Genomic DNA, 25,457 nt, shown 5'->3' on the forward strand with positions numbered 1-25,457 from the left:
GCAAAATAAATGAGTAAAAATAAATATTTTTAAGAATATATATATATATTTTTAAAGATTGTAAGTCTAGAGAGATGAATTCAAGTGTGAAACCAACAATTGCAGGTTGGGCCCTCATTGGTTTGCATCCACCTGGTGACCAATAGCAAGTTTGATGTAAAAGTAAAGGTTACCTCATTTTCTTCTGTTAATAAAAAGTCACTTATGCCACCCTCAGCTATCCATTTAGTGGTGTGGCATTGTCAACAATTTTTTCGAATGTGTACTATGATCATGGTGCTTTGTTGGTTACCAGGTAATACAGAGACGTACAAGTTAACATGAGGTTTCCCAGGTGGGTCAGTAGTAAAGAATCCTCCTGGCATTGCAGGAGATGCATGTTCAATCCCTGGGTTGAGAAGATCCCCTGGAGAAGGAAATGGCTACCCACTCCAGTATTCTTCCCTGGGAAATCCCATGGGCAGAGAAGCCTGGCAGGATACAGTGCTTAGAGTTGCAGAAGAGTCGGACAGGACTTAGTGACTAACAGCAACAGGTTAATACAAACACAACAGGCTTCAAACAGAAGAACTGGGAAGTATGTATCAAAGGATAAAGAGCGGCCCAACAAAGCATGATGGCCATGGTGTGAACGCGGAAAGGAATCCTCTCTGAGAATGCAGGGGAAGGGCGGAGACGGGAGGTTTCTGGAAGGAAGGGGAGGAGGAACCATAAGACCATCGACCTGAACAGGTCAAAACAAAGAAGGGTTTCCGGCCATTAGTCGTAAGTCCATAGAGCAGGGAGTGCGCTGGCGGTTCAGTGGTTAGCACTCAGCGCTCCCACCACAGGGGGCATGGTTCCATACCTGCTTGGGGACCCATCCTCGTGGTGTGGCCAAGAAAAAAGCTACATATATTAATAGCAACTCTTCCTTAGAAAATGTCTAGTTTTGTAGATTTTTCTTTTAAACAGATTTATTATTTGGGGCACCACGCTGTGCAGCATGTGGGATCTTAGTTCCCCAACCAGGGGTTGAACCCATGCCCCTTACAGTGGCATCTCAGAGTCTTAAGCACTGAACCACCAGGGAAGTCCTGGAAAATGGCTAGGTTGGGGCATGATGTAAGAAAAGTGCTTTAGATCAGAAACTACTGGACTGTGCTTAAGAAGTTTCCAAAATAAGAGGAGGACTTGGGATGGGGGGCAATGTACAGGGCTAGAATCCCCTTATGTCCCTCTCTGATTAGTAACCGCCTGGGCTAGCCTAGGGGTGCAGAGAAGGAGGGGTGCTAGTGGCCTGCTCAGGCCTGTCAGAGGCCCAAAGATTCCTAGGTCACTGATTTTTAAAATCACAGGTATACCTTTACAAATGAAAAAATGGAAAAACCAAGGTACACAATTGTATATTTTAAGTGCTTATATTGAATAAAGTCATTGAATAAAGTCGTGCAGAAATACAGCTCTTTACTTAACGTCCTTTAGCAGTGGCAGCAAAAGTTAAATCGGAGATGTCTGTGAATGTGTTTTCTCTACCCGAAGCAACTGCCATCATTAGGCCTATCAAAAAGTACTGAGGGATTTCCCTGGTGGTCTAGTGGCTGACTCTGCATTCCCAATGCAAGGGGCCCAGGCTTGATCCCCAGTCAGGGAACTAGATCCCACATGCCACAACTAAAGAGGCCACATGCCTCAACTAAGACCCAGCATAGCCAAAAAGTAAAAACAACAAAAAAATTGGGGTGACTCAGATTCTTAAAAAAGATGGAATGACTTTAAGGCCTGTCTAGCCTATGACTTGAAAAAAACACAACTTAACACTTGTGCTAACTGGAAATATGGTAGTAATAGTCACTTCCAGAGGAGTAATTGGCTCCCCAGAGAAATGGCATTTTATCAAGTTGAGTTTATAGCTAAGCCTGTCGTGGTGACAGGAAGAATTGTGCCCCACTGTGAAGCGATCTGCAGAATACAGGTCACATCCCAAGGTCCGCCTGGGCATTCTCCCTTCCCTTCTTCTCTCTCCCCTATCTTTTGGTTGTCAAAGATCCCCAGTGGTAAGAAAATAGGAGATTGAAAATTGGTAACTGATTAGGCAGTCAGAAAATCCTCAGAGGGACCTTTCTTTGTCTGGGGAAACAAGTCCCCAGAGCAGTGTAAACAATTTTGATTCCATCGGTGAATCTCTGTAAAGAAAAGTCACTATACACGTTGCCTACATTATATTCTGGCAGAAGAGCTAATGAGTATAGACTTTGCTGCAAGTTTTATTGCCTGTTTCTGGATGAAAGCACTTTCTCTGGTGGATAAGCCTGGGAAGGTGGAGATGACTGTAGGCATCAGTCCTCAACCAAAAGCATGAAGTATGGAAAGCTTTTGATCATCCTCCCCAGTGGTCTTGGGAAGGAGCAGGCTTCTTCTCCCCTTCCCACCCCACCTCCCCCCCACTCCCCCCCCCGCCGCTATTTCCTGGTTAGACTGACCCACAGATGGCAGGATAAACTGGAGGTGATGTTGTGCACCAATGGAGGGCAATGCTCATCTGTTCCAATGCCGGCCCCTGTGCCCTGTCCTTTCCACCCATCGTATTTTCAGAGAATGCTCTATGGAACTTTAGGGCACCTGCAGGATCTCTGGGCTTCCCCCGATGGCTCAGTGGTAAATAATCTGCCTGCAGTGCTGGAGACACAGGGGAGTGCGGGTTCAACCCTGGGTCGGGAAGATCCCCTGGAGGAGAAAATGTATTTCTTCCAGTATTCTTTTTTTTATTTTTCACTCCAGTATTCCTGCCTGGAGAATCCCCATGGACAGAGGAGCGTGGTGGGCTACAATCCAAAGGATCACAAAGAATCAGACATGACTGAGCACACAAGCACAGGATCTCTAGGGCTTCCTTGACAACTAGCGTCTTCCATGCTTGGTTCCATCTCTTCAAGGCTCAGTTTGAGTATGAGATTGAGAGAGTCATTTCCTAGGCAGGTTGATAAGTCTAAGGTGTCCCCAAGGAGAGAGGGGTCTGGAATTCTCAAGAAGGAAGAAAGGACAAACTTTTTTTTTCCGCTCTACATTCTTTAGGATTATATAACAATACTGTATCCTGCCTGAGGACAGTTTTTGGATTAAACCTTCTGGCTAGTTCTGTTATCTTAAAATGTAAATTATGGGAGTAGGTCTGGTGAAAGTGAAGTCGCTCAGCTATGTCTGACTCTTTGCAACCCCCATGGACTGTAGCCTACCAGGCTCCTCAGTCCTTGGAAATTTTCCAGGCAAATGTACTGGAGTGGGTTGCCATTTCCTCCTCCAGGGGATCTTCCTGACCCAGGGATCGAACCTGGGTCTTCCGCATTGCAGGCAGACGCTTTACCATCTGAGCCCCCAGGGATTTACAACTTGCAGACATTCTTTGGATTCATTGGAGAGTATATAACTCCATTGCTAACACTAGCAAGCGTCTTTCTACCCACTTCTGATGTCTATGTCAGAAGCTTCCTCTATCTCCTTTATACTTTAATAAAACTTTATCACACAATTTACTTAGGTGCAGGTACATTTCACCAAAATGAAATGGAATGGTTTCAGACTTTTGAAAAGAAGCAGGACAAAAAAATAAATAGTAGGGGACTTCCCTGGTGGTCCAGTGGTTGACTCCATGCTTCCGCTGCTGGGTACATGGGTTCAATCTCTGGTTGGGGAACTAAGATCCCACACACTGCACAGTGCAGCCAAAAAATAAAACTCAAAAACACATTTAAAAAATAGTAAAATAAAAAGGAAAAAAAAAAGGAAAAGAAGCAGGACAACATCCTTCTTATCCCTTCTGCCAGTCCTCTTTCCACCTAAACTCTGTTTTAAGGTTAGCTGTCTCGTGCCATCATAAAGAAAGCATTTCCCAAAATGCAGTTTTTAGAGCACGAATTTGAGTTTTGTAATTTTGAATTTGTAAGATTAGTCGTTGCAAAAATTCATCCTTAGGTAATACACAGTTATCTTAACGTTGAAAGTATCGATATGTTAGGTGACAATTTTTTAGAAAAATCTCTTGAATAAAACAATTTTTATGGTAAAATAAATAGAATATTCTTTGCTACACAAAATAGATTGTTTATGTTGTGTTTCACTGTCAAAACTCATATACACTGTAACCCACAGTTGTGAGTTTCATGAATAATTAAATTACAATGTATAAATGAAAATCTAATTTCATGATAAATTCTATACACTGAGCCTTTTTATTTTGGCTACATTGAGGCACATGTGCTCTTTGGCGTGGCGCACAGCTTGTCTCAAGTTGTGGCTCCTGGGCTCCAGAGCTCAGGCTCAGGAGGAGTTGTGGTGTAGCAGGCTCTCTGGTTTTTTGAGACTCAGGCTTAGTTGCCCTGAGGCATGTGGAATCTTAGTTCCTCAACCAAGAATCGAACTGGCATCCCCTGTATTGGAAGGTGGATTCCTAACCACTGGACCACCAGGGAAGTTCCATATAAACTGAGCCTTCCTTGGACTATCTCTTAGCTGAAGTAAGGGAAGGGAAGATACAACAGGTAAGAAATACAATAAATGTTGCATTCAGTTTTGTTTTTTTTTTTAAATCAGACTTTTCACCTTCTCACTAAACTCTGAGAGAGGTCAGGCTTGACTCTGAGCCATGCCTCTGTGAGAAAGAACATCATAATTGCGTTGCTCTGGATTGCTTGTGAATGTCTGCAGCTCACTGTGATGGTAGAGTATAATTCCACATCAGGAATTCTGCATTATCAAGAGATCTTGTCTGGGTCCTGTTTGTATGCCCTTGGGGATGAGTCACAAGGAGGCCCTTTGGAATGCTCAGGGTCACGTTCCCTTCCAGTGCGTGGAGAGCTGGGGCACAGGTGTAAAGCCTGGTGAATGCCAGCGGGAAAACAGGAGCCCCACCCTCAGCTGGCTGAGAGCCAGTGCAGGAGGTCAGCTGAGAATCAGTGTGCCACACCGGGGGCTCCTTTGCTCAGTTCCTTGGAGACTGTGTTTAAACCTTTTGTCAAAGAGAGCAAAGTGTCCATTCATATAGTGCTTAGAGGGAAGACCTTTGTTTTCATTTGATGCGATGAAAAATATCCATTTTTCGTTTGAGTTCCAAGTGAATTTCAAAGGCTTGTGGCTGAGTCAGTGGCAAAGACGTTAGAGTAACTCTGACTGTAAGTCCAGGCTTTCTCCTCACTGACCTGGCGTTACTGTCTGATCATAATGTTCCTGCTGAAGATACGAGGGTAAAATTGGCAAGAATCTGCCCATATTGATTAATAGTAGGGAGAAGACAGTGTGCTACCCTTCTTCCAATGTGTGAGGCACAGCAGAACTTTTCAGAAGTATGTCTGGTGGACCACGGTGATCTCTACAGCTTTCTTGGGACTTGACGAATTGGGAGCCTCTTGTCCAACCTGTGGATTGAAAGCAAGTATGAAAAATAAAGGACACAAATAGGCATTTCTTTATGGTCCAACAAAGAGATGGCTTAGTACAGAACCCCGTAAAATTCCAAGGACACATCATTTTGCCTCCTTGTTACCCACTAATCTTAGGAAAAGTTATTGTGCTTACACTGAGAAAGTATCAGCAAGGTGCACTTATGTATGAGAAGCTGGTTTGTTGGAACCTATAACCTCCTAGCAAACAGCCCAGCCACCCTTTGCTTGACCTATTTGCCTTGAGTGGAAAGGGCCCTGGATGTGCAGCTATTTTGAATCCCAGATGCATAGGAATTCTACTTCATTCCTGGAATCCGGCCCGAACAATCTCACTGTGTTTGAGAAGGGGCAGGGACCTGAGTCAAAATGACTTAGTGACTAAACCACCACTGCAGAGATCTGGGGCAATGTAGACCCAGATATTTTTTCATAATTAAAAATATGTATTTTTAATTTAATATTTATTTTGTTTTAAAATTTATTTTTGGCTGCACTGGGTCTTCATTGCTGTGCACAGGCTTTTTCTAGTTGCAATACACAGGCTTCCCTTGTGGAGCGCAGGCCCTAGAGCACAGGCTCAGTAGTTGGGCACAGGTTTAGTTGCCCTGTGGCAAGTGGAAATTTCCTGGACCAAGGATTGAACCCGTGCCCCCTGCATTGGCAGGTGGATTCTTTACCACTAGACCACCAGGGAAGTCCGTGGGCCAAATATTTTTTACTAATCCTATTACACTCTCATTATACCTGATTCATTCCCCATCTGGTTTTGTATGCATTTTCTAAATTCTTAACTGTCGTAGAACATAGACTGTAAACCTCTTGAACAGAGGGAACTTGGCACATAGAAGCTTTTTAGTAAAATTTTGTGGAAGAGGTGAATAAGCTAATAAGTACAGGAATTAATTTTAGTTCTGAATTTAGTTCTGTTTCTCGTAGCTGTGTGACCATGGGAAAGTCACATAACTTCTCTGAGCATTAGCTTAAGTATCAATAAGATGTAGATACCCATCCTAGCTACCTCTCAGGATTTTTATGAGGTTCAAATGTGGCAGTGTGTAAAAAATTGCTTTTTTAAAATTAACTCCTTCATCATTTAATGTTTATTTTGTTCATGGGAGAAATTGAATCAGAGTTGCTGTTACATGGTTACTTTTAACTCTGGACTAGTTTTAGTCCTCTTCAGGCCTGTTTCTTTCAATGTTCAGTAGAAATAATAATGTAGATGGGATTATAGAACTAAAAATACACCAAACTATAGAATTATACTAATTCCAAGGGCACATCATCTATTATCAGCAGAAACAGGATTATAGAAAATTGTAAAAATGACAAATATTTCATCATTTCTTACCTAAAGTACTGTGGTAAGAAAGATTCTGATACCATGCCTGGGTGGAAAGAGTGCCACGCTTGATTTTTTTAAATTGAAATATAATTTTCATATAACATGGTGTACGTTTAAGGTGTGCAACGTTTTGATTTGATGCATTTATAAATTGCAGCGTGATTACCACAGTAGCTTTAGCTCACACTCTATTACATCATATAATTATCATTTCTTTTTTGTGGTGGGAATGTATATGGTCTAGTTTATCAGCAGTTTTGAAGTATGTGATGCAGTATTGGGACTGGAATCACAGTGCTGTGCGTTAGACTTCTGGAACATATTCAGCTTCTAATTGTACCCTGATATATTATGATTTTTTAAGTATTTCTTTTAAAATTATTTTCTTATTGTTATTTATTTTTTGGCTGTGCTGCGTGGCATGTTGGGTCCTGGTTCCTTGACCAGGGAAGCCCCTCCCCGATTTGGAAGCTTGGAATCCCAACCACTGGGCCACCAGGTAGGTCCCTTGATTATAGATATTTTCAGTTAACATGGAATTAAAAGAGTGGTAGCATGTGTCCCATCCTGGACTAGATAATCTTTGAGACTCATTCTCAGTGCTGTAATTCTACAAAAACAGCCACCTTCTTTAATGTAAAAAGTATTGGAGACCTCATCTCTTTGCTTCAGTGTGTTTTTGTAGATGTAGAGACGGCACCCATCAATTTCTTATATTCAGAAGCTGCATCCAGCCTTTGGAGACATAAATTATGGGCTCTGTAGCTCTTACAATGTCAAGGACCATTTTTTTTTTTAAATAAAAAGAGCACAAATATAAAAAGTACAAAATTGGATACAAGGCCAGTGTGCAGGTCCTATGGGTCCTGAATTTAAGCATCATTAATTTCACAGTAAATCTACCTCTACTTAAAAGTCTATCATAAGATTCCTGGTCCCACTCTAGCCACTCTGATTCATTATATCTGATCCCCAGAAGTAGGTATTTTCAGTAAGTACTCTATTGCATTATAGCAATATTGTACCTGCCCATTTCCTGACCCATAAAAGAATTACCCACATTGGCTTCACAACTAAAGCAGCTCCCTGTCTCCTAGAATTTATACATGAACCCCATTTTCTCCAGGCAAATGACAGCAGCCATACAGAAAACACTTTCCTTTTTGGGCTGAGTGTCAGACTGGGATTCAGCTGTCCCAGGTTGCTGGTCTTCCTTCCTTGGCCTTCTCCGTAACCGCTGGCACTGGCATAGCTCTCTGACTTGTTGACATCGACTCTGAAGGGGGAAAATGACTGGTATTAACTTCAGGTGGCTGGTATGCATCTGATTATCTTCCAAATCTCACATTAGACGATTTAAAGAAAATCATCTCTCTCGCTCTCTCTCTTTTTTTTTTAACCATGTCACACAGCTTTCGGAATCTTAGTTCCCTGACCAAGGATCAAATCCAGCCTCTGGCAGTGAAAGTGCAGAGTCCTAACCAGTAGACCACCAGAGAATTACCAAATCACCCCTTCTAAAGAAAAGCAAATATTCATCCCTGTTGGCTGTATCCTCCCCAGAGAATGTCCAAGTACAACAGAGGAAAGGAACTTGCATTTAGTAAGCACCTCCTGTATGCCAGGGTGCTTCCCAGGTAGCTCAGGTCAAGAATCTGCCTGCCAAGCAGGAGACTCAGGTTCAGTCCCTGGGTTGGAAAGATCGCCTGGAGAAGGACAAGACAACCCACTCCAGTATTCTTGCCTGGAGAATTCCATGGACAGAGGAGCCTGGTGGGCTACAGTCCATAGGGTCCCAAAAGAGTCAGACGCGAGTTAGCGGCTGAACAGCAACCTATATGCCAGAAACCTTTCTCACAGAATCTCACAGAAACTTCTTAACCACCATAAGAGGCAAGTATCGTCAGTCCCATTTTAAAGATGAGGCAACTGAGGTTGGAGAAGGCAGACAACTTTCTCCAAGCCACTCAGCTGGTGAGTGTTGAGTGGCAGCTGTGTCCACACTCCAAAGTCTGTGCTTTTCTCATTATGCCCTCCTGCCTCTGGGATAGAAGGAGGTCTTTATAGATCAAGTCCAAGGACCCAGGACATCAGCAAACTCACAGGGCATGGCACTTCAAAAATGACAAACACAGTAATGGCGATTCCACTGACAAACAAGGTGACTGCAATCAGAACCTTGACCACGATGCTCCATTTCTTCCTCTTCTCTAGGTTCTCATCTGTGTCTAAAAAGAGAGAGAGGAGTGGACAGGGCGAAGTGAGAACTGAAGAGACGGAAGAGATTGACCCTTTGACTTGCAGGACTCCTGGTTCTCAAGACCAAGAGGGGCCCAGCCTGATTCAGAGGCAGAAACTGAATTTCCAGTTCAGACTGAGAGTCAGAAGTTGGGATAGGCATCATGGCCTCTGCCCTCACCTCCTTTGCAGTGTCTTCCCAGAGTCACCTTTATTAGGATTTGGAATTTTTCCATGATCAAGTAGGATTGATTCTTTTTTAAAATTTTCAGTTGGAAGATAATTGCTTTGCAAATTTTGTATTGGGTTCTGCTGTACAACAACATGAATCAGCTATATATGTATATATACATACACACACACACATATCCCCACCCTCTTCTACCTCCCTCCCACTCCCCTCATCCCACGTCTCTAGATCGTCACAGAGCACCAGGCTGAGCTCCCTGTGTTATACGGCAGCTTCCCACTAGGTGTCAGTTGTATACATGGTAATGTCTGTATTTCAGTGCTACTCCCCCAGTTCATCCCCCAACTCCTTCCTCTGCTGTGTCCACAAGTCCATTCTCTGTGTCTCTATTCCTGCCGTGCAAACAGGTTCATCAGTTCCATCTTTCTAGATTCCATAGTATTTGCATTAATATATGACATTTGTTTCTCTTTCTGACTTGCTTCACTCTATGTAACAGGTCTAGGTTCATCCACCTCACTACAACTGACTCCAATTCATTCCTTTTTACAGCTGAGTAATATTCCATCGTATATATGTACTACAACTTCTTTATTTCCATTCATCTGTTGATGGACATCTAGGTTGCTTCCATGCCCTAGCTATTGTAAATAGTGCTGCTATAAACATTGGGGTACATGTGTCTTTTTGAGTTATGGTTTATCACGGTATGTGCCCAGTAGTGAGCTTGCTGGGAGGGTTGATTCTTGTACGGCTTTCATGGGAAGCAAAGCTACACAAGGGAGTCTGTCTCCAGCAGCCCTCTCAGGATCTCTGCCCTTGTACCCCAGCACACATACCACATGGGATTAGCAAATCAACTTTTCTATGTTCCTTTCAATTTAAGAATAGGGGGCTTCCCTGATAGCTCAGTTGGTAAAGAGACCCAGGTTGCAATGCAAGAGACCCTGGTTCTATTCCTGGGTTGGGAAGATCTCCTGGAGAAAGGATAGGCTACCCACTCCAGTATTCTGGCCTAGAGAATCCCATGGACTGTATAGGCCATGGGGTCACAAAGATTTGGACGCGACTGAGCGACTTTCAGTAAATTGCCATCGTTTTGGAGTCATAAGCCAAATTTGGGGCCAAATGGCTCATAAGCATCTTGTTATTATTAATCTCATATTTACATTTCTCCTGTTGGAACTGGGGAGTAACCCAAATGGAATCCCACAGAATGTGAGTCCTGGCCAATTTAGGGAGGGCTATTTGTTAAAACAACGCAGATAAAAATGTGCTTCTTAGTTGTCATCACTGTAATGATTGATTAGAGTTTAAACATTGTCTCTCCTCTGTTCACACATTGGATCTTACCCATCACACCAAAACCCTGTATGTTGTCCCCAAATCTGGCAACAAGGTGAGCTCACTTGTGTGGAGGTGAAGGATTATTAAAAGTATCAAACTACAGACATTTCTGGGACCTTCTTTACAGAGAAGCTGTTTGTTTGTTTTTTCCATAAGAAATGGAGTGATGTTCTCATGCAAACTTATGTAGCTTCTCTACTTCCAGGAAAATTCTAGGAGACCCAGGCTAGTGCTGGGGCTGAGAATTTTTCTGTGTGTTCTTGTTTCACCTCTACACATTCTGTACCTTGATTCAGAGGACTAGAAAAACCATCAACCTTTGTAGTTTTCTCTCCTTTTTTCCCAGGAGTTATGGAGGTAGTAGTGGAGGGATAAGTCTCTGATGAAGCCCCCATCACTGGATAGACCTTACACTGAGAGACCCCTGGTAAAAAAGCTGTAAAACAAGAAAGAAACAATGAAGGACAACTGAGAAAACTTTATCCTGCCTTTGGTTTCACCTGACAAAACCATGAGTTTACCCAGCTGATATATAGCTTCTAACTGTGGCTCTGTTGACCTGTCCATAGGTTTAAGGCGTGGGCCTTGATAACATGAAAGAATGAGTGAGGATATGGTAATAAGAGATATGGATTAAATCCCCTGATGCTTTTGACTAATGTAGGATCAGAATGAAGGAGTGGACCATGTTTTCTTGGCTTATCACTCATACAGCCATAATAATAATAAGGATGGGAAGGTATAGCAGTGTTGAAAGTCCCTTGTTTAAAAAAGATGGCTTCAAAGTCCAAGGAAGAACTGAAGTAGTATAGTTTGTGGCATGTCTGTCTAGTGAGTGAAGTCTAAGTCAATGACTGAGAGAGAAAGAGAAAGGAACTGGAGAAAGAGGAGAACTGGAAGAAGGGGAGACCACTCAGCTTCACGCACCCCTCAATTTCATTCTCTCAGCATATATTTAAAAATGAAGATCTAGGGACTTCCCTGGTGGTCCAGTGGTTCAGAATCCATCTTGCAATACAGGGGGATGTGGGTTTGATCCCTGGTTGGGAAACTAAGATCCCACGTGCCGCACAGCCACTAAGCCCATTCGGGTGCGACGAGAGTCCAGGCGCCGTGATGCAATGAAGATCTTGAGTGCCACAACTAAGACCTGGTGCAGCAGAATCAATAACCATTAAATAAATGAAGATCTAGCTGTTCCAGGGTCTGCTTCCATACTGTGGACATAGCAGCTGAACACACTCTAGCATGGGAGCTAGCAAAGGGGAAGGAGGGCCGAGGGAGGACATGGAGAAGCAGACGACAGTAAGTACAGTGAGTTCTGTGTTGTTGGTTAGAAGGGGATGCATGCTCTGGAAAGAAGCAGTGTAGAGCGCAGCGTTGGGGGGTGCAGGTGGGCAGTGGTTGGGCGACCTGCAGGAGTTTCATTGAGAAGATGAGGACTGGATAAAGATGTGAAGGAGGTGAGAGCACTAGCCAGACAGATGCCGGGGAACTTAGGCAGAGGAAACAGAGGCCCAGGCGGGAGCATGTCCTGTTACAGTTTTAGAGGGAGAGCGTGTAAGCCAGTGAGACTGGAGTGGTGAGCACGGTGACAGTCGTAGGGGATGAAGGAGTTTCTGAAGCAAATGGATTCATGTCACTGGGCCTTGCAGGCCAGTTGGAGGACTTCGGTTCTTGTTCTGCTTGGAATGGTGATCCATTGCAAGTCTTTTTGCAGAGAAGTGACTGGATGGATGGCTTTGTTTTTAAAAATCCGTGGACTGCTGAGTTGGAAATGGACAGTAGAGGGGCGCCTGATAGAAGCAGAGCAACCTGCTGAGAGGCTCTTGCAGAATCCATGTGAGAGATGGCAGTGACTCAGACAGCCGTGGAAAAGATGGAATGCGGACGGGTGCTGGCTGTGGTCTGGAGCCACCTTCACGTGCCTCCAGAATTGACCTAACCCAATTTGGACAGTGGTTCCTGTTCTATTTTTAATGGTCTCCTGTCATTGCCTATTAAATTAAGGTCCATACATCCTACTTGACTTTTCTGAACTACTCTCCCAGGTCTTGAGTTGATGTGAAAAATGACAGTTTTTTTACTTCAGAGACCAGTGGGCACAGTACCAGGTGCTGTACATGAATCGCAGGGGAATAGTCCTATTATTATTTAATCAGGAAGACTGTTGGCAAAGATAAGCAGAGACAAAGAGCCAACGGGCTCAAAAGGAAAAACGAGAGAATTACGTAGAATTTTGTTCCTATCCTAGCATCAGTCAGTTCTGTGAAATGATAACTGATGTGTTTCCGGGTCAGATGAGATGAAGATAAATAAATCTCACTTTGGACAAGTAACAGAAGTCCTCTGAGTTTTCGTTTCCTTATCTGCAGGATGGTTATAGCAAAAATAATTCTTGGTCTATGTCACAGGAGTGATGTGAAGATAGGTAAGAAAAACGAGAAAGCAGTTGTGAAAAACACCTAGCAAACTGAGTGATGTTATGATTGAAAGAGGAGGAAAGGGGAATTCCCTGGCTCTTCAGTGATTAGGGTTGTGTGCTTTTGTTGCTGAGGGCCCAGGGTTCGATCCCAGGTAAGGGAACGACAATCCCACAAGCAGTGTAGTGTGGCCAAAACATAAATAAATAAACAACCAACATTTAAAAACAGAGAGAGGAGGCAAAACCTAGAGATCCTCTCCCTGCATAGAAGAACTGTGCCCACTAGCCACAGGGATCATGGTATTTCAGTGTGGCTTTTCTTCTACCTCCTGGGAGACACTGTTTCAAAATCTGCTTAATAGGCTTCATCGGTCAGTGTATTTCCAGTTCTTCCCAGCTTGTAAATTAATGTCCAGGACTTCCCTATCCCTAGCGGCCCAGTGGTTAAGATACCTTCCAACGAAGGGGACAAGTGGTCCGGGAAGATTCCACAGGCCGAGGGGCGTAACTAACCCCTTGCACCGTGACTACTGAGCCTGTACTCTAGAGCCTGTGCTCCGCAACAGAAGAAGGTGCTGTAATGAGAAGCCCGCGCACAGCAACTGGAGAGCAGCCCCTGCTCACTGCAACTACAGAAAGACGGCAAGCAGCAACAAAAACCCAGCGCAGCCGAAAATAAACAGAGTTCTAAGTTAATGTCATCCCTGTTGGCATCTCCTCTCTTTTAGGCCTCCTCTGCTAGGTAACTGGGTGTTAAGGTGGAGCACGTTTGTAATCACAAAACACTCCATTCCCAGTGCTGATGGAATCGCAGCATTAGCTTTTCTTTGGTTAAGGATATTTGAGCAAGAATTCCCTCACTTCTAAAGAAACTCTATAAAAATCCAAATTGATGAAATGGATAACTTAGGAGATGATGCTTTCCTTTATTACAAAATAATTTGTTTTAAATAGGAAGCATTAGGTACGTTATATTTAAATGGAAATCTTAGAGATTATTCTGCAATAATATTAACAGCTTGAAAAGGCTATTTAAGAGGCCTTACATATTGCTGTGGGACTTACATACCTAGAAATTAGACCATCTAGTCAAATCTCTCATTTGTAGCTATGAAAACTGAACATTGGAGAAATTAAGTGATTTGTCAAAGGTGATAATATCAGAATAAACACTTGTTTGATGTCACTTCTCTTGTATCCCACAGTGTTACATGGAGTGAACAGACGGCAGGAATCAGTTAATACTAATCAAATGCCAAAGAGTTTAATCCATGCCCTAAAATTACATTTAAAAGATTTACATAGATTTGCCTAAAGAAGAGGCTAATCCATGTCCTTGAGGCTTTAGCTCCACTTAGGGGGCTTCTCTGGTGGCTCAGGTGGTAAAGAATCTGCAATGAAGGAAACCCAGCTTCAATCCTTGGGTTGGGAAGATCCCTTGGAGAAGAAAATGGCAACCCAGTCCAATGTTCTTGCCTGGAGAATTCCATGGACAGAGGAAACTGGCGGCTACAGCCCATGGGTCACAAAGAGTCAGACACAACTGAGTGACTAACACTTTCACTCTCAACCTCCACCTGCCTCCAAGGATGTCAATTAAAAGTGAATGCCCACCTCCATCTCAACTTCCAGTCTCACCTTTGCCTGTCACAAGAAATCCAGCCTGAACCTTGGATGCAGGGGTTAGGTGACAGCTTGGGGGGGCTGTGCTGTTTCTGCAGGGAACAGTCATGACTCTCAGGTTCTTCAGAATGTGCTTGACCTTCTGCCTTTTTTCTGAATGTACAAGGTTAACTTTCACTTTGCTCCCAGAACCAAGACACTGCAAGATAGCCACAGTCTGGTTTTGAATGAACATGGGCCTTTTGGCTTCTGCCTGAGCTTCTGAAAAGAGAAAAACAAGAGAGGAAAATGAAGCCAGTTCCTAATCTGAATGGTGCCCTGCCAACCCACTTCCATTCACGGCCCACTGCTGTACTTTCTCCTCTTTTTCCATCAGGTCTTCCTCAGCATGTGTCTACGGTACTAAATATATAAGCCTTGCCTTTCTCCGTTCCCGCCACGGGTCCCCTGAAGACAGTGGTGACTGTAGTAAGTGCAGAGAGATGCTCCTCAGTTGTTTTCTCTAACACAGAGGGGCCTGAGATCTGCTTCCTCTTTCTTCACCCCATCTCTTTGATTTATGTTGCTCTGCCTTAGTTTATAAGAGTTTATCTTTTTAAACAGAAGCTGATTATTTATTTATGTGGCGAAGCACATGCAATCTTAGTTCCCCAACCAGAGATTGAACCCACGCCCCCTGCATTGGAAACAGAGTCTTAACCGCTGGACCACCAGGGAAGTCTCCATAACAGTTAATTTAAAAATGGGTTTTCAGGGACCTCCCCGATGGTTCAGTGGTCAGGACTCCACACTTCCACTACAGGGGCGCAGTTTCCATCCCTGGTCAGGGAACTGACATCCCTGCACACAGTGTGGCCAGAAAAGGAAAAAAAAAAAGGTTTTCAAGAAAGCCTCTCAGGGATTGATAGCTTTAGAATAGAATGTTTGAGAGCTGGGCTCAGAATGGGGGAGACAAGCATCTTTTGAAGGTGAAAAAAGTCCTGGAGTGGCAAAGTGATTCTTCAGGAAGGGCCCATTGCCTACCTTGAATTAGCTCAGCTCTGATGCTTCTCACATTCTTTGGGAAGAGATCCGGCAGTGGTTCCACTTGACAGCTGCTATCCCTGAGTTCTGGGGGAGGGGAAAAAAAGGTAAGGTTTGACTGGGTTCTTTCTCTTTGGAATTCTGGGCACTGGAGAGGCAGATAAAAAGAGAATGCAGTTTCTTCTTACAAAACTTGGGGAATCAGACATTTCCCCAAAGGAACTTTAAGATGTTTTATTTTTTGCTGCTCCTTGCAGCATGCAGGTTCCCAACCAAATTGTGTCCCCCTGCACTGAAAGTTCAGAGTCTTAACCTCTGGACTGCCAGGGAATTCTCAGAACTTTAAGATTTATGCAAGTGGGAGGTAGCGAAGTATAAATAAAACTGAATACCAGTTTATTATCCTTAGGGGGAAAAAAAGATAAGTTAACTAAGTTAATGAAAGATGAACCGACTCATTCCTTCAAACACTGCTTATTATCACTTCCCCTTCCTGTCCCATCTACCTTCTTGTATTACAACTTTTCCAAGTTTATTTATTAAGTGTAGCATTGGACAAGGTATCTCTCTAGCTTCCCATAGAACCATAGGCCACAGTTATGCTTTTTGGCACATAAATCACAGGGTTCTTCATTTGTTAAATTTGTTGCTGCCTCACCTCATGCTGTTTGGCCTTAGCTCTGATGAGCTAATTTTAGAGATGAACCATTTAGGACACTTTGAAAAATCATGTTTTAAATAAACAGTTATCAAAGAGTAGTTGCTGCTGCTGCTGTTTAGTCTCTTCAGTCATGTCGGGGTCTTTGCAACCCCATGAAGTATAGCCCACCAGGCTTCTCTGTCCATGGGATTTCCCAGGCAAGAATACTGGAGTGGGTTGGCATTTCTTTCTCCAGGGGATCTTCCTGACCCAGGGAGCGAACATGAGTCTTCTGCTTTGGCAGGCAGGTTATTAATAATCTGAGCCACCAGGGAAGCCCATGAAAGCGGTAAGTGGTACCATGCTACCCTCACATTACCTTTTCTCTCAGCTTTTCCCACCCAAGAGCATCCCCATCTATTAGGACATAATGCTTTAGAAAAGGAAGACATCTGGACATCCCTGGTGGTCCAGTGGATAAGAATCCACCTGCCAAAGCAGAAGACACAGGGTTGAACCCTGATCCAGGAAGATTCCACACACTGAGAGGCAACAGCCCCACAGCTACTGAGCCCACACTCTTGAGCCCGTGAGCCATAACTCCTGACTCATGTGCTACAACTACTGAAGCCCACATGCTCTAGAGCCCGTGCTCTGCAACAAGAGAAGCCACTGCAATGAGAAGCCTGGGCCACCACAACCAGAGAAAACCCACACACAGCAATGAAGACCCAGTGCAGCCAATAAATAAATGAATAATTTTAAAAAGGAAGACATCTTATGAAGGGTAACGAATTTGGGAGTCTTAGTGAAACTGTGACAACACCTTCCAGCAAAGAAAGCTAACAGTGAAAGGAATTTTAACGTTAGTTACGTGAACAAAGCAGAAGAATGCATCACATTCTCTGAAGACTTCCTCCCATGAAACAGACAGCTGTCTTTCTGAGTTGAATATGTTCTATTTAGAGGCTATCTGGGGGTGACTGGAAAGCCTCATGTGCTGAGTATTGTCTGTATCTTTATCTGACAGAATAGACCCCCAAACACTTTCTAGGCCTCTCTTAGGATTTCTCAGGACAGTCGGCTAGAAGAGTACTTACCTTTCTTGGTAACATCGTAGGATGTAATGATTAGGCTGAAAACCAAGATGGTATCCATGTTAGCTTGAGCACATTCTCCTTGTAGAGACTGTATGTGGCTGGTCTGACACCGCCACTCACAGCCTTGTCTCTGAATGCTTTCACTGCCCTAGAACTAAGTTTGACCCTGGGCGAGTCTGGTTCCACCCTAATTGATCTGCCACATTTTCTCAGGACCCAGGAATAGAGTTTATTGGAGAGAGGACCAAGTTTGCTTGTTAATGATTGATTCAGAATATCTTCACCTGACTTCACTGCTAGTGGAGACATAAGGAACTGTAATTAACTAGAGGTTTCCCCTGGAGAAAGGGCATAAAGAGAGGTGATATGCTTAACAAATACTCGCAGGGAGACACGTAGACATTCGCACGCATGCTCACTGGCACGAGCACATAGATTTACACACCAACATAAAGACGTGCCGAGATTTCTATTAAGGAAAAGGATTTCTAGAGTAGTGCAGACAACTAGGACTGATTCAGTGAATTACACTGAAGAGGGCACTGGACTGGGAGTCAACAGAAGTGGGTTCCAGGTGCGCCCCTGCAGTTAAATGTATCAACGTGAGAAAGCTGCTTGACTTCTCTGAATTACAGTTTTCCTCTGTGAATGGAGCATTCCAACCCAGTCATCTCTAGAATTCATTCACTGTTACACACATAAACTTACCTGAGCACAGATGTACCTGTCTAGTTGTGCACATTTTCACACTTCTGAAAAGTGAAGTGAGGGAATTCCCTGGTGGTCCAGTGGTTAAGACTCTGCCTTGCAATGCAGGGGACATGGGTTTGATCCCTGGTGGGGGAACTCAGATCCCACATGCGATGGGGCAGCTAAGCCTGTACAACTCAACTAGAGAGAAGCCTGCACACCTCAAGGCAGAACCCATGTGCCACAGCGAAAAGATCCCATGTGGCACAACCAAGACCCAGTCAGCCAAAAAGAAACAATATTTACCAAATAAAAAAGTGAAGTGACTGTAGGTGGACCACATTCATATGGCTGTTGGGATGAGAAGTTGTGAGGAAGAGCTAACTGCACTAGAAGGGTGATACTGTGTGCAGTTTGGGAAGGCTTTCCTAAACATAACTGTTGTAGATTTTTCAAACATTGTATTTTTTTTTTTATAAAGAGTATATATCTTGTGTAGGGAGCGTCCCTGGTGGCTCAGATGGTAAAGAATCTGCCTACAGTGCAGGAGACCCAGGTTCAGTCCCTCAGTTGGGAAGATCCCCTGGAGAAGGGAGTGACAACCCACTCCATTATTCTTGCCTGGAGAATTCTGTGGACAGAGGAGTCTGGCGGGCTACAGTCCATGGGGTTGCCAAGAGTCAGACACGGCAATTACTATCACTTTCAGCAGCACAACAGTCCATCTCGTGTAATACTTTAGAGACCTTGTGGAAACATAGCTAGGGGGATCATAAAGCAGAAATGAAGATCTACTCAGACCCTCTGCCTGAGTCCAGAGGCTCTGCAGTTACTCTACCCACTGTGAGTGCACTTACTCCATTGGAACCAACATACGTTTGACTATACATAAGTTGGTTCTAGAGGCTGATGCTCTGATGATATAAAGGGAGCTTGATTCAAGGCACTTTCCTTAAGGGAGTTCATAAGATCTGAGTCAAATCATAATTTAAGTACTGTTCTGTTTCCTGACATTTAAATTCAAGTTGAAATCTGGCTAAATGGAGCATGAAGGAAAATCTTGGTGCAAAAACAGAAAGGACAGAGGTGTCCCCGAAAGACGTGTTTCCTGAAATGTGGAAGAAGGGGAAGAAGTGCTGAGCATGCAGCCGCAGTGCCTTTCAGTTCATTCCTTCATGCCGTACATTTTTATTATGCGCCTATTGTGTGCCAGACACCTTTCTCGCAGTGAGCCAGCCAAATCTGCTTTCATGTGAAACGATGAGAAGCAGACAATAAACAGTTGGAAATAAAATAGTGTGTGCATGCTTGGGTGCTCATTCCTGTCCAACTCTTTGCAACCCAATGGGCCTTCTGTCCATGGGGGGCTCTTTGCCTCCCCATGCCAGGCTCCTCTGCCCATGGGTTTATCCAGGCAAGAATCCTGGAGTGGGTTGCCGTTTCATACTACAGGGGATCTTCCTGACCAAGGGACCAAACCCGTGTCTCCTGTGCCTCCTGCAGTGCTGGTGGATTCTTTACCACTGAGCCATCTGGGAAGCCCCCAAATAGGGTAGGGGGCTAACAAAAAGTAATACACAAATACATATACCAGATAATTAAGGATTGTGATAATTATCATGAAGTAACAGTGTGGTGAAGTGAAGGAGAACTGACAGAGGCCACTTTATTATTATTATTATTAAGTTACTTTTTAAAAAGTAAGTTTATTTATTTTTGGCTGCACTGGATCTCTGTTGCCATGCTTTCTCTAGTTGTGGCGAGTGGGGGGCAGCTCTTGGTTGCGGTGCACGAGCTTCTCATTGCAGTGGCTTCTCTTGTTTCGGAGCACGGACTCTGGAGCGTGTGGGCTCAGTAGCTGTGGCACCTGGGCTTAGTTGCTCCATGACTGGTGTAATCTTCCCGGACCAGGAATCACACCTGTGTCCCCTGCATTGGCAGGCAGATTCTTTACCACTGGACCACCAGGGAAGTTATTATTATTATTATTATTAGGCTGTGTTGCACGACTTGCAGGGTCTTAGTTCCCCACCCAGGGATTGAACCTGGGCCCTCAGTAGTGAAAGTTCAGACTGAACCCTGGACCACCAGGGAATTCCCAGAAGCCACTTTAAGCAGGGGAGTCAGAGAAGACTTCTCTGAGGAGGTGGCATCTGAGCTAAGGAAACCAGGAGAATGGATGTCCTAGAAGCCAAGAAAGGAGGGTATTTCAAGGAAGGAATTGTGAATTGATCAAACACTGAGCAGAGTGTATAAGGAGGACAGAAGTTCACTGGATTTAACAATTTTGTAACAGTGGTTTTAGCAGAGTTGGTGGAAGTAGGCGGGGGTTAAGAGTGAATTGGAGGTGAAGAGGCATAGGTCATCTTTGAAAGACATCTGCCTATGGAAGGGCACGGAATGAAGCAAGCCCTTTGAAAGACATCTGCCTATGGAAGGGCACGAAGTGAAGCAAGCCAAATGGAGGGAACCTCAGCGCCTCAGATCTTCAATGGTCCAGAGTAGCACCGTCTCAGTTGCCAGATTCTCCTGGCAGGGCATGTGGGTAGAGAGTAAAGGGGCTCCATTGTTTTTCCTCGGTTTCATGGTTTTTGCTTACTAGTTCATTAATATGATTGCATGCTTCTCTGCTCCCTTCTGGTATCAGACAATTTTCCCTACTGTCTGTCTCTCTGAAATTTTCTGTCCATTAGTATCTGGAAGGCAGTGGCACCCCACTCCAGTACTGTTGCCCCGAAAATCCCATGGATGGAGGAGCCTGGTGGGCTGCAGTCCATGGGGTTGCTAAGAGTCAGACACAGCTGAGCGACTTCACTTTGACTTTTCACTTTCATGCATTGGAGGAGGAAATGGCAACCCACTCCAGTGTTCTTGCCTGGAGAATCCCAGGGACGGGGGAGCCTGGTGGGCTGCCATCTATGGGGTCGCACAGAGTCGGACATGACTGAAGCGACTTAGTAGTAGCCTGTTTCAGTGCTGCCACCTTGGAGCAGGTTTAGGAAAGGCTGTGAAGGCTATTCTTGTTCTCTGTCACAAGGTGGCAGAAGAGCTCACTCTTTGCAAAAACAAAGCTTGTGCTAGGAGATCACCAACGCAATGGACACGAATTTGAGCAAACTCCGGGAGGTTGTGGAGGACAGAGGAGCCTGGCGTGCTGCAGTCCACGAGGTCACAAAGAGTTGGACATGACTTATCGACTGAACAGCAACAAGCTGGGACAAAGAGAAGAGTTTTCTTTTCTTTTCTTTGGCCATGCTGCAAAGCACGTGGGATCTTAGTTCCCCGACCAGGGACTGCACCCGTGCCCCCTACAGCGGATGCAGGGAGACCTACAGGGAACTCCCCCTACAGTGGAGGTGAGGAGCCCTAACCACTGGACCAGGGAACTCCCCAGTAGAGTTTCCTTTTATTGACTCTCAGACCCTTCGCAGAAGTCAGCCGGCAGGTTGGAGGTACAGAGAAGCTGGAGAGCTTCATTAATGAGTCAGAATATCCAGTAGTGGAGAAATAGACCCAGAACTGTTTCTATACTACTAGATTTTTTTCCCCCTTCTATGCAACGTTTTGAGTGGTTTTCTGAATGTTTGCAGTATCTGTAGAAGGGGTGATCTCACTCCTGATCTCATTTCCCCACCACAAAACTTCCAAGTTTAGGAGGAAAACAAGCTGTAAGATAGTGAGGTTGATGGAGTGTGAAGATGAGAGATGCGACTCTGAAGACAGTAGGAAGCTAGAGCTGATGGGATGAGTCTGGATGGGTCTCTGGAGCACTTCACCAGAAGTCAGGAGGTCACCTAGGTTCTGGATTAGGCTCTGTAATCGACTGAGTCACTTTGAGTAAGACACCTTTTCTGACTTCTGTTTCAGTTTCTTGAATGAGATGGTTGGACAAGATGTTTTCAAAGGGCTGTTCCAGCTTGAAAATGACTTCAGTGCTATATTCTGCTACTCTTATCTTTTAAGGGTGTGTATTTTTATTTGGGTTTATGTTTAATTTTATTGTGGAATATAGCATGTCTATAGAACAGTATATAGAACATAAGCATATTTTTTAAAGTATTATTTATTTACTTGAATAATAGGCCTTATTTGCTGCTCTTGGGGTCTTCAGTTGTGGAATGTGGGATCTAGTTCCCTGACCAGGGATTGAACCCGGGACCCCTGCATTGGGCATGCAGAGTCTTAGCCACTGGACTACCAGAGAAATCCCAATACAAGCATATTTTTAGTAATAATAATATGAACATATGTAACCATCACCCAGAGTAACAAATTGAACATTGCCTGTAGCTTCCCTGGTGGCTCAGACAGTAAAGAATCTGACTGCAATGCAGGAGACCCGGGTTCATTCCCTGGGTCGGGAAGATCCCCTGGAGAAGAGAATGGCAACCCACTCCAATTTCTTGCCTGGAGAATTCTGTGGACAGAGGAGCCTGGTGGATTACAGTGCATGGGGTTGTGAAAGAGTTGGACACGACTGAGTGACTATCACTTTCACTTTCACAGTAGCTGAGAAGCTCTTCATACATCTATCCCTCTGGTCACACTCCTTTCCCTTCTCCCAGTCATTTGTCTCCCAGACTTTTTTAAAAAATAGTGAACTATCTATATATGTATCACTAAAATTACTTTTTAGTGCTCTTGTACTTTTTACCTGCTTTTGTACTTAGATACGGAGAAGGCAATGGCACTCCACTCCAGTACTCTTGCCTGGAAAATCCCATGGACGGAGGAGCCTGGTGGGCTACAGTCCATGGGGTCGCCAAGAGTCGGACACAACTGAGCGACTTCACTTTCACTTTTCACTTTCATGCATTGGAGAAGGAAATGGCAACCCACTCCAGTGTTCTTGCCTGGAGAATCCCAGGGACGGGGGAGCCTGGTGGGCTGCCATCTATGGGGTCGCACAGAGTCGGACACGACTGAAGCGACTTAGCAGCAGCAGCAGCAGTACGTAGATACTTTTTACCTGCTGTTGTACTTATGTAAATGGATAGATCACACCCTATGTAATTTTAAAGTAAACTTTTTATTACATATAACACAAAGTGGATTGTCTTTGTGTTGTCTCCCAGTCACTACCCACCATCAGGAGTAACCATGATTCAGATTTTTACCATTGCAAATGAATTTTGCCTATTTTTGAAGAAACATACTCTTTGGTGTCTGGCTTTTTTTTGCTCAATATTATGTGTGTGAAATTCTTCCATATTATTTCTTGTACCAGTAGTTTGTTCATTCTCATTGCTTTATAATATTTTCTGTATGAAGGTATCATAATTTATTTTTAAAAATTTTATTGGAGTATATAGTTGCTTTGCAATGTTGTATTAGTTCCTTCTGTATAGCAAAGTGAATCAGCCACATGTATACACATATCCCCTCTTCTTTGGATTGCACCATAGCTTATTTATCCATTCTACTGCTGAGAGATGTTGGGTTGTTTCCAGTTTGGGACCAGAAGAGAAAATGTTCCTGGGACACATTTGAAAGTTTCTCCAGAGTATAAATCCATAACTGGAAGCTGGGTTACAGCACATGCAGGATATGGTCAGCTTCACTAACTAATGCCAAACTGTTTTCTAAGAGGTTGTCCCCATTTACACTCCCATTGACAGTATATGAATTTCCTTTTGTCCTACAGGGGCCAAATTGCTTTCTTAGTGTGGTGCAACCACGGGGCTGAGCAGGGCCTGGCGAACGCTCACATTGCCAGCCTTTCAGTTCGTTTTCAGAAGCTCAGGCCAGAGCCACTCTCCTGTTTACTTGCTCCCTCCAAGTATGGGTAAAAGGTTCAGATGTAACCCCAGATCTCTGATCACATGCTCCGTTCCTCTGGGAATATTGGCCCTGGGCTGGGGTTGGGTAGTGAACTTAATACCATAATCAGTCCTGAATCCAACGAGCATCCACAGGATATTTTGTTCTTGTACTGAACATTAGTGCGACATGAAGAGGGGAATGGAGAGAAAGGGGGAAGTAATAGTTTTAGCCTGCCTCAAAGTTTTGTGTTAGAAACTTTACACTTTGGCTATAACATTTAATCCAAAACACAACCTTACAAGGTAGGTGTTCTATCTCAGTTTTATAGACAAGGAAACTGAGGCCCAGAAAGGGGGTCATTTGCTGTAGGTCACGGAGCTAATTAAGTGATGGCGTCAGGATGTGAAGCCTGGTTTACCTGATTAAAGAGCTCAGCTCTTTACAGTGCAGAACACAGAGAAGGCAGCGTCCCTCCTCTGTTGGCTAAGATCACCAATACCAAGAACCAGTACCTCTCAGGACTGCTTGCCTATATGCACCCCCAGAACTATACTAGTCAATTGATATGTCCATCTCATTCATTGATTTAAATTACATTTTTTTTCATTCATTTTTGGTTTCTACTTCTTTCTTTTCATTAAGAAATTTGGGCACATCAGTGAAGCAGGTCCACTGATAAACAAGACTCGTGCAGATTGCTTTCTACCTGCTGGTCTAGTATGTTAACTAGAGGTGAGATTTAAAAAGACAGGGACACTGAAATCTTCTATTCCAAGTTATAAGAGAGGGAAACTTGAAGACTGAAGGGATGGGACTTCCCTGGTGACTCAGTGGTAAAGAATCCACCTGCCAATGCAGGAGACATGGGTTTGATCCCTAGTTTGGGAGGATCCCACATGTGGCAGAGCAACCAGGCCCAGATGCCACAACTACTGAGCCTGTGTTCTAGAGCCAGGGAGCCACAACTACTGAGCCCATGTGCCGCAACTACTGAAGCCCGAACGCCCTAGAGCCCATGATCCTCAACAAGAGAAGCCATAGCAACAGGAAGATCGCGCACCACAGCTAGAGAAAAGCAACAAAGACCCAGCACATCCAAAAATAAATAAAATTTTAAAAATTATTTTAAAGACTGAAGGGGTGAAAAGAATGAAAGGAAGTTGAGTGATGGTTCAGTTTTCCTTGAAAGTAAAGGCTCTTCAAAAATTATTGGTGTTGTATTTTATTACTTATTGTGTTTCATAGATAATAGTAGGGGCTTCCCAGGTGGTGCTAGTGGTTAAGAACCCGCACACACCAATGCAGGAGACGTAAGAGATACAGGTTCAATCCCTGAGTCGGGAAGATCCCTTGGAGGAAGGCATGGCAACCCTCTCCAGTATTCTTGCCTAGAGAATCCCATGGACAGAGGAGCCTGGCAGGTTACAGTCCATGGGGTCACAGAGAATTGGACATGACTGAGGCGACTTAGTAAACTAATGCTCAAAGTTCTCCAACCCAGGCTTCAGCAATACGTGAACCGTGAACTTCCAGATGTCCAAGCTGGTTTTAGAAAAGGCAGAGGAACCAGAGATCAAATTGCCAACGTCTGCTGGATCATCAAAAAAGCAAGAGAGTTCCAGAAAAACATCTATTTCTGCTTTATTGACTATGCCC

The 25,457-nt window shown here is 44.1% G+C and overlaps 2 protein-coding genes across 2 annotated transcripts in view; one reads left to right on the forward strand and one right to left on the reverse strand.

Annotated features, from left to right (window-relative positions):
- ACACA (acetyl-CoA carboxylase alpha) overlaps positions 1–25,457 on the forward strand; it is a 288,539-nt gene that overhangs the window by 16,575 nt on the left and 246,507 nt on the right. The gene's annotated exons all lie outside the window — the stretch shown is intronic.
- On the reverse strand, positions 5,096–17,540 carry LOC105004047 (chromosome unknown open reading frame, human C17orf78). The gene is made up of 7 exons (XM_010861547.1): positions 17,349–17,540; positions 15,609–15,695; positions 14,601–14,846; positions 10,824–10,973; positions 8,866–8,990; positions 7,916–8,038; positions 5,096–5,390 (listed from the first exon to the last, which is right to left on the reverse strand). Exons 1-7 carry the CDS (start codon positions 17,404–17,406, stop codon positions 5,313–5,315), a joined length of 867 nt encoding a protein of 288 aa, XP_010859849.1. The 5' UTR covers positions 17,407–17,540; the 3' UTR covers positions 5,096–5,312.

Source organism: Bison bison, unplaced genomic scaffold, assembly GCF_000754665.1.
Source record: "Bison bison bison isolate TAMUID 2011002044 unplaced genomic scaffold, Bison_UMD1.0 scf7180017864472, whole genome shotgun sequence".
Taxonomy (NCBI): Eukaryota; Metazoa; Chordata; class Mammalia; order Artiodactyla; family Bovidae; genus Bison; species Bison bison.

What these genes read in the sequence shown, in the direction of transcription:
- LOC105004047 (XM_010861547.1), bottom strand. Translation starts at nt 17,406, where the DNA reads ATGGATACCATCTTGGTTTTCAGCCTAATCATTACATCCTACGATGTT. An exon ending in CAGAGCTGAGCTAATTCAAG is followed by an intron (nt 14,847 to 15,608) that starts GTAGGCAATGGG and finishes TTCTCTTTTCAG; the next exon opens with AAGCTCAGGCAGAAGCCAAA. An exon ending in ATTTCTTGTGACAGGCAAAG is followed by an intron (nt 10,974 to 14,600) that starts GTGAGACTGGAA and finishes CTTGTTTTACAG; the next exon opens with CTTTTTTACCAGGGGTCTCT.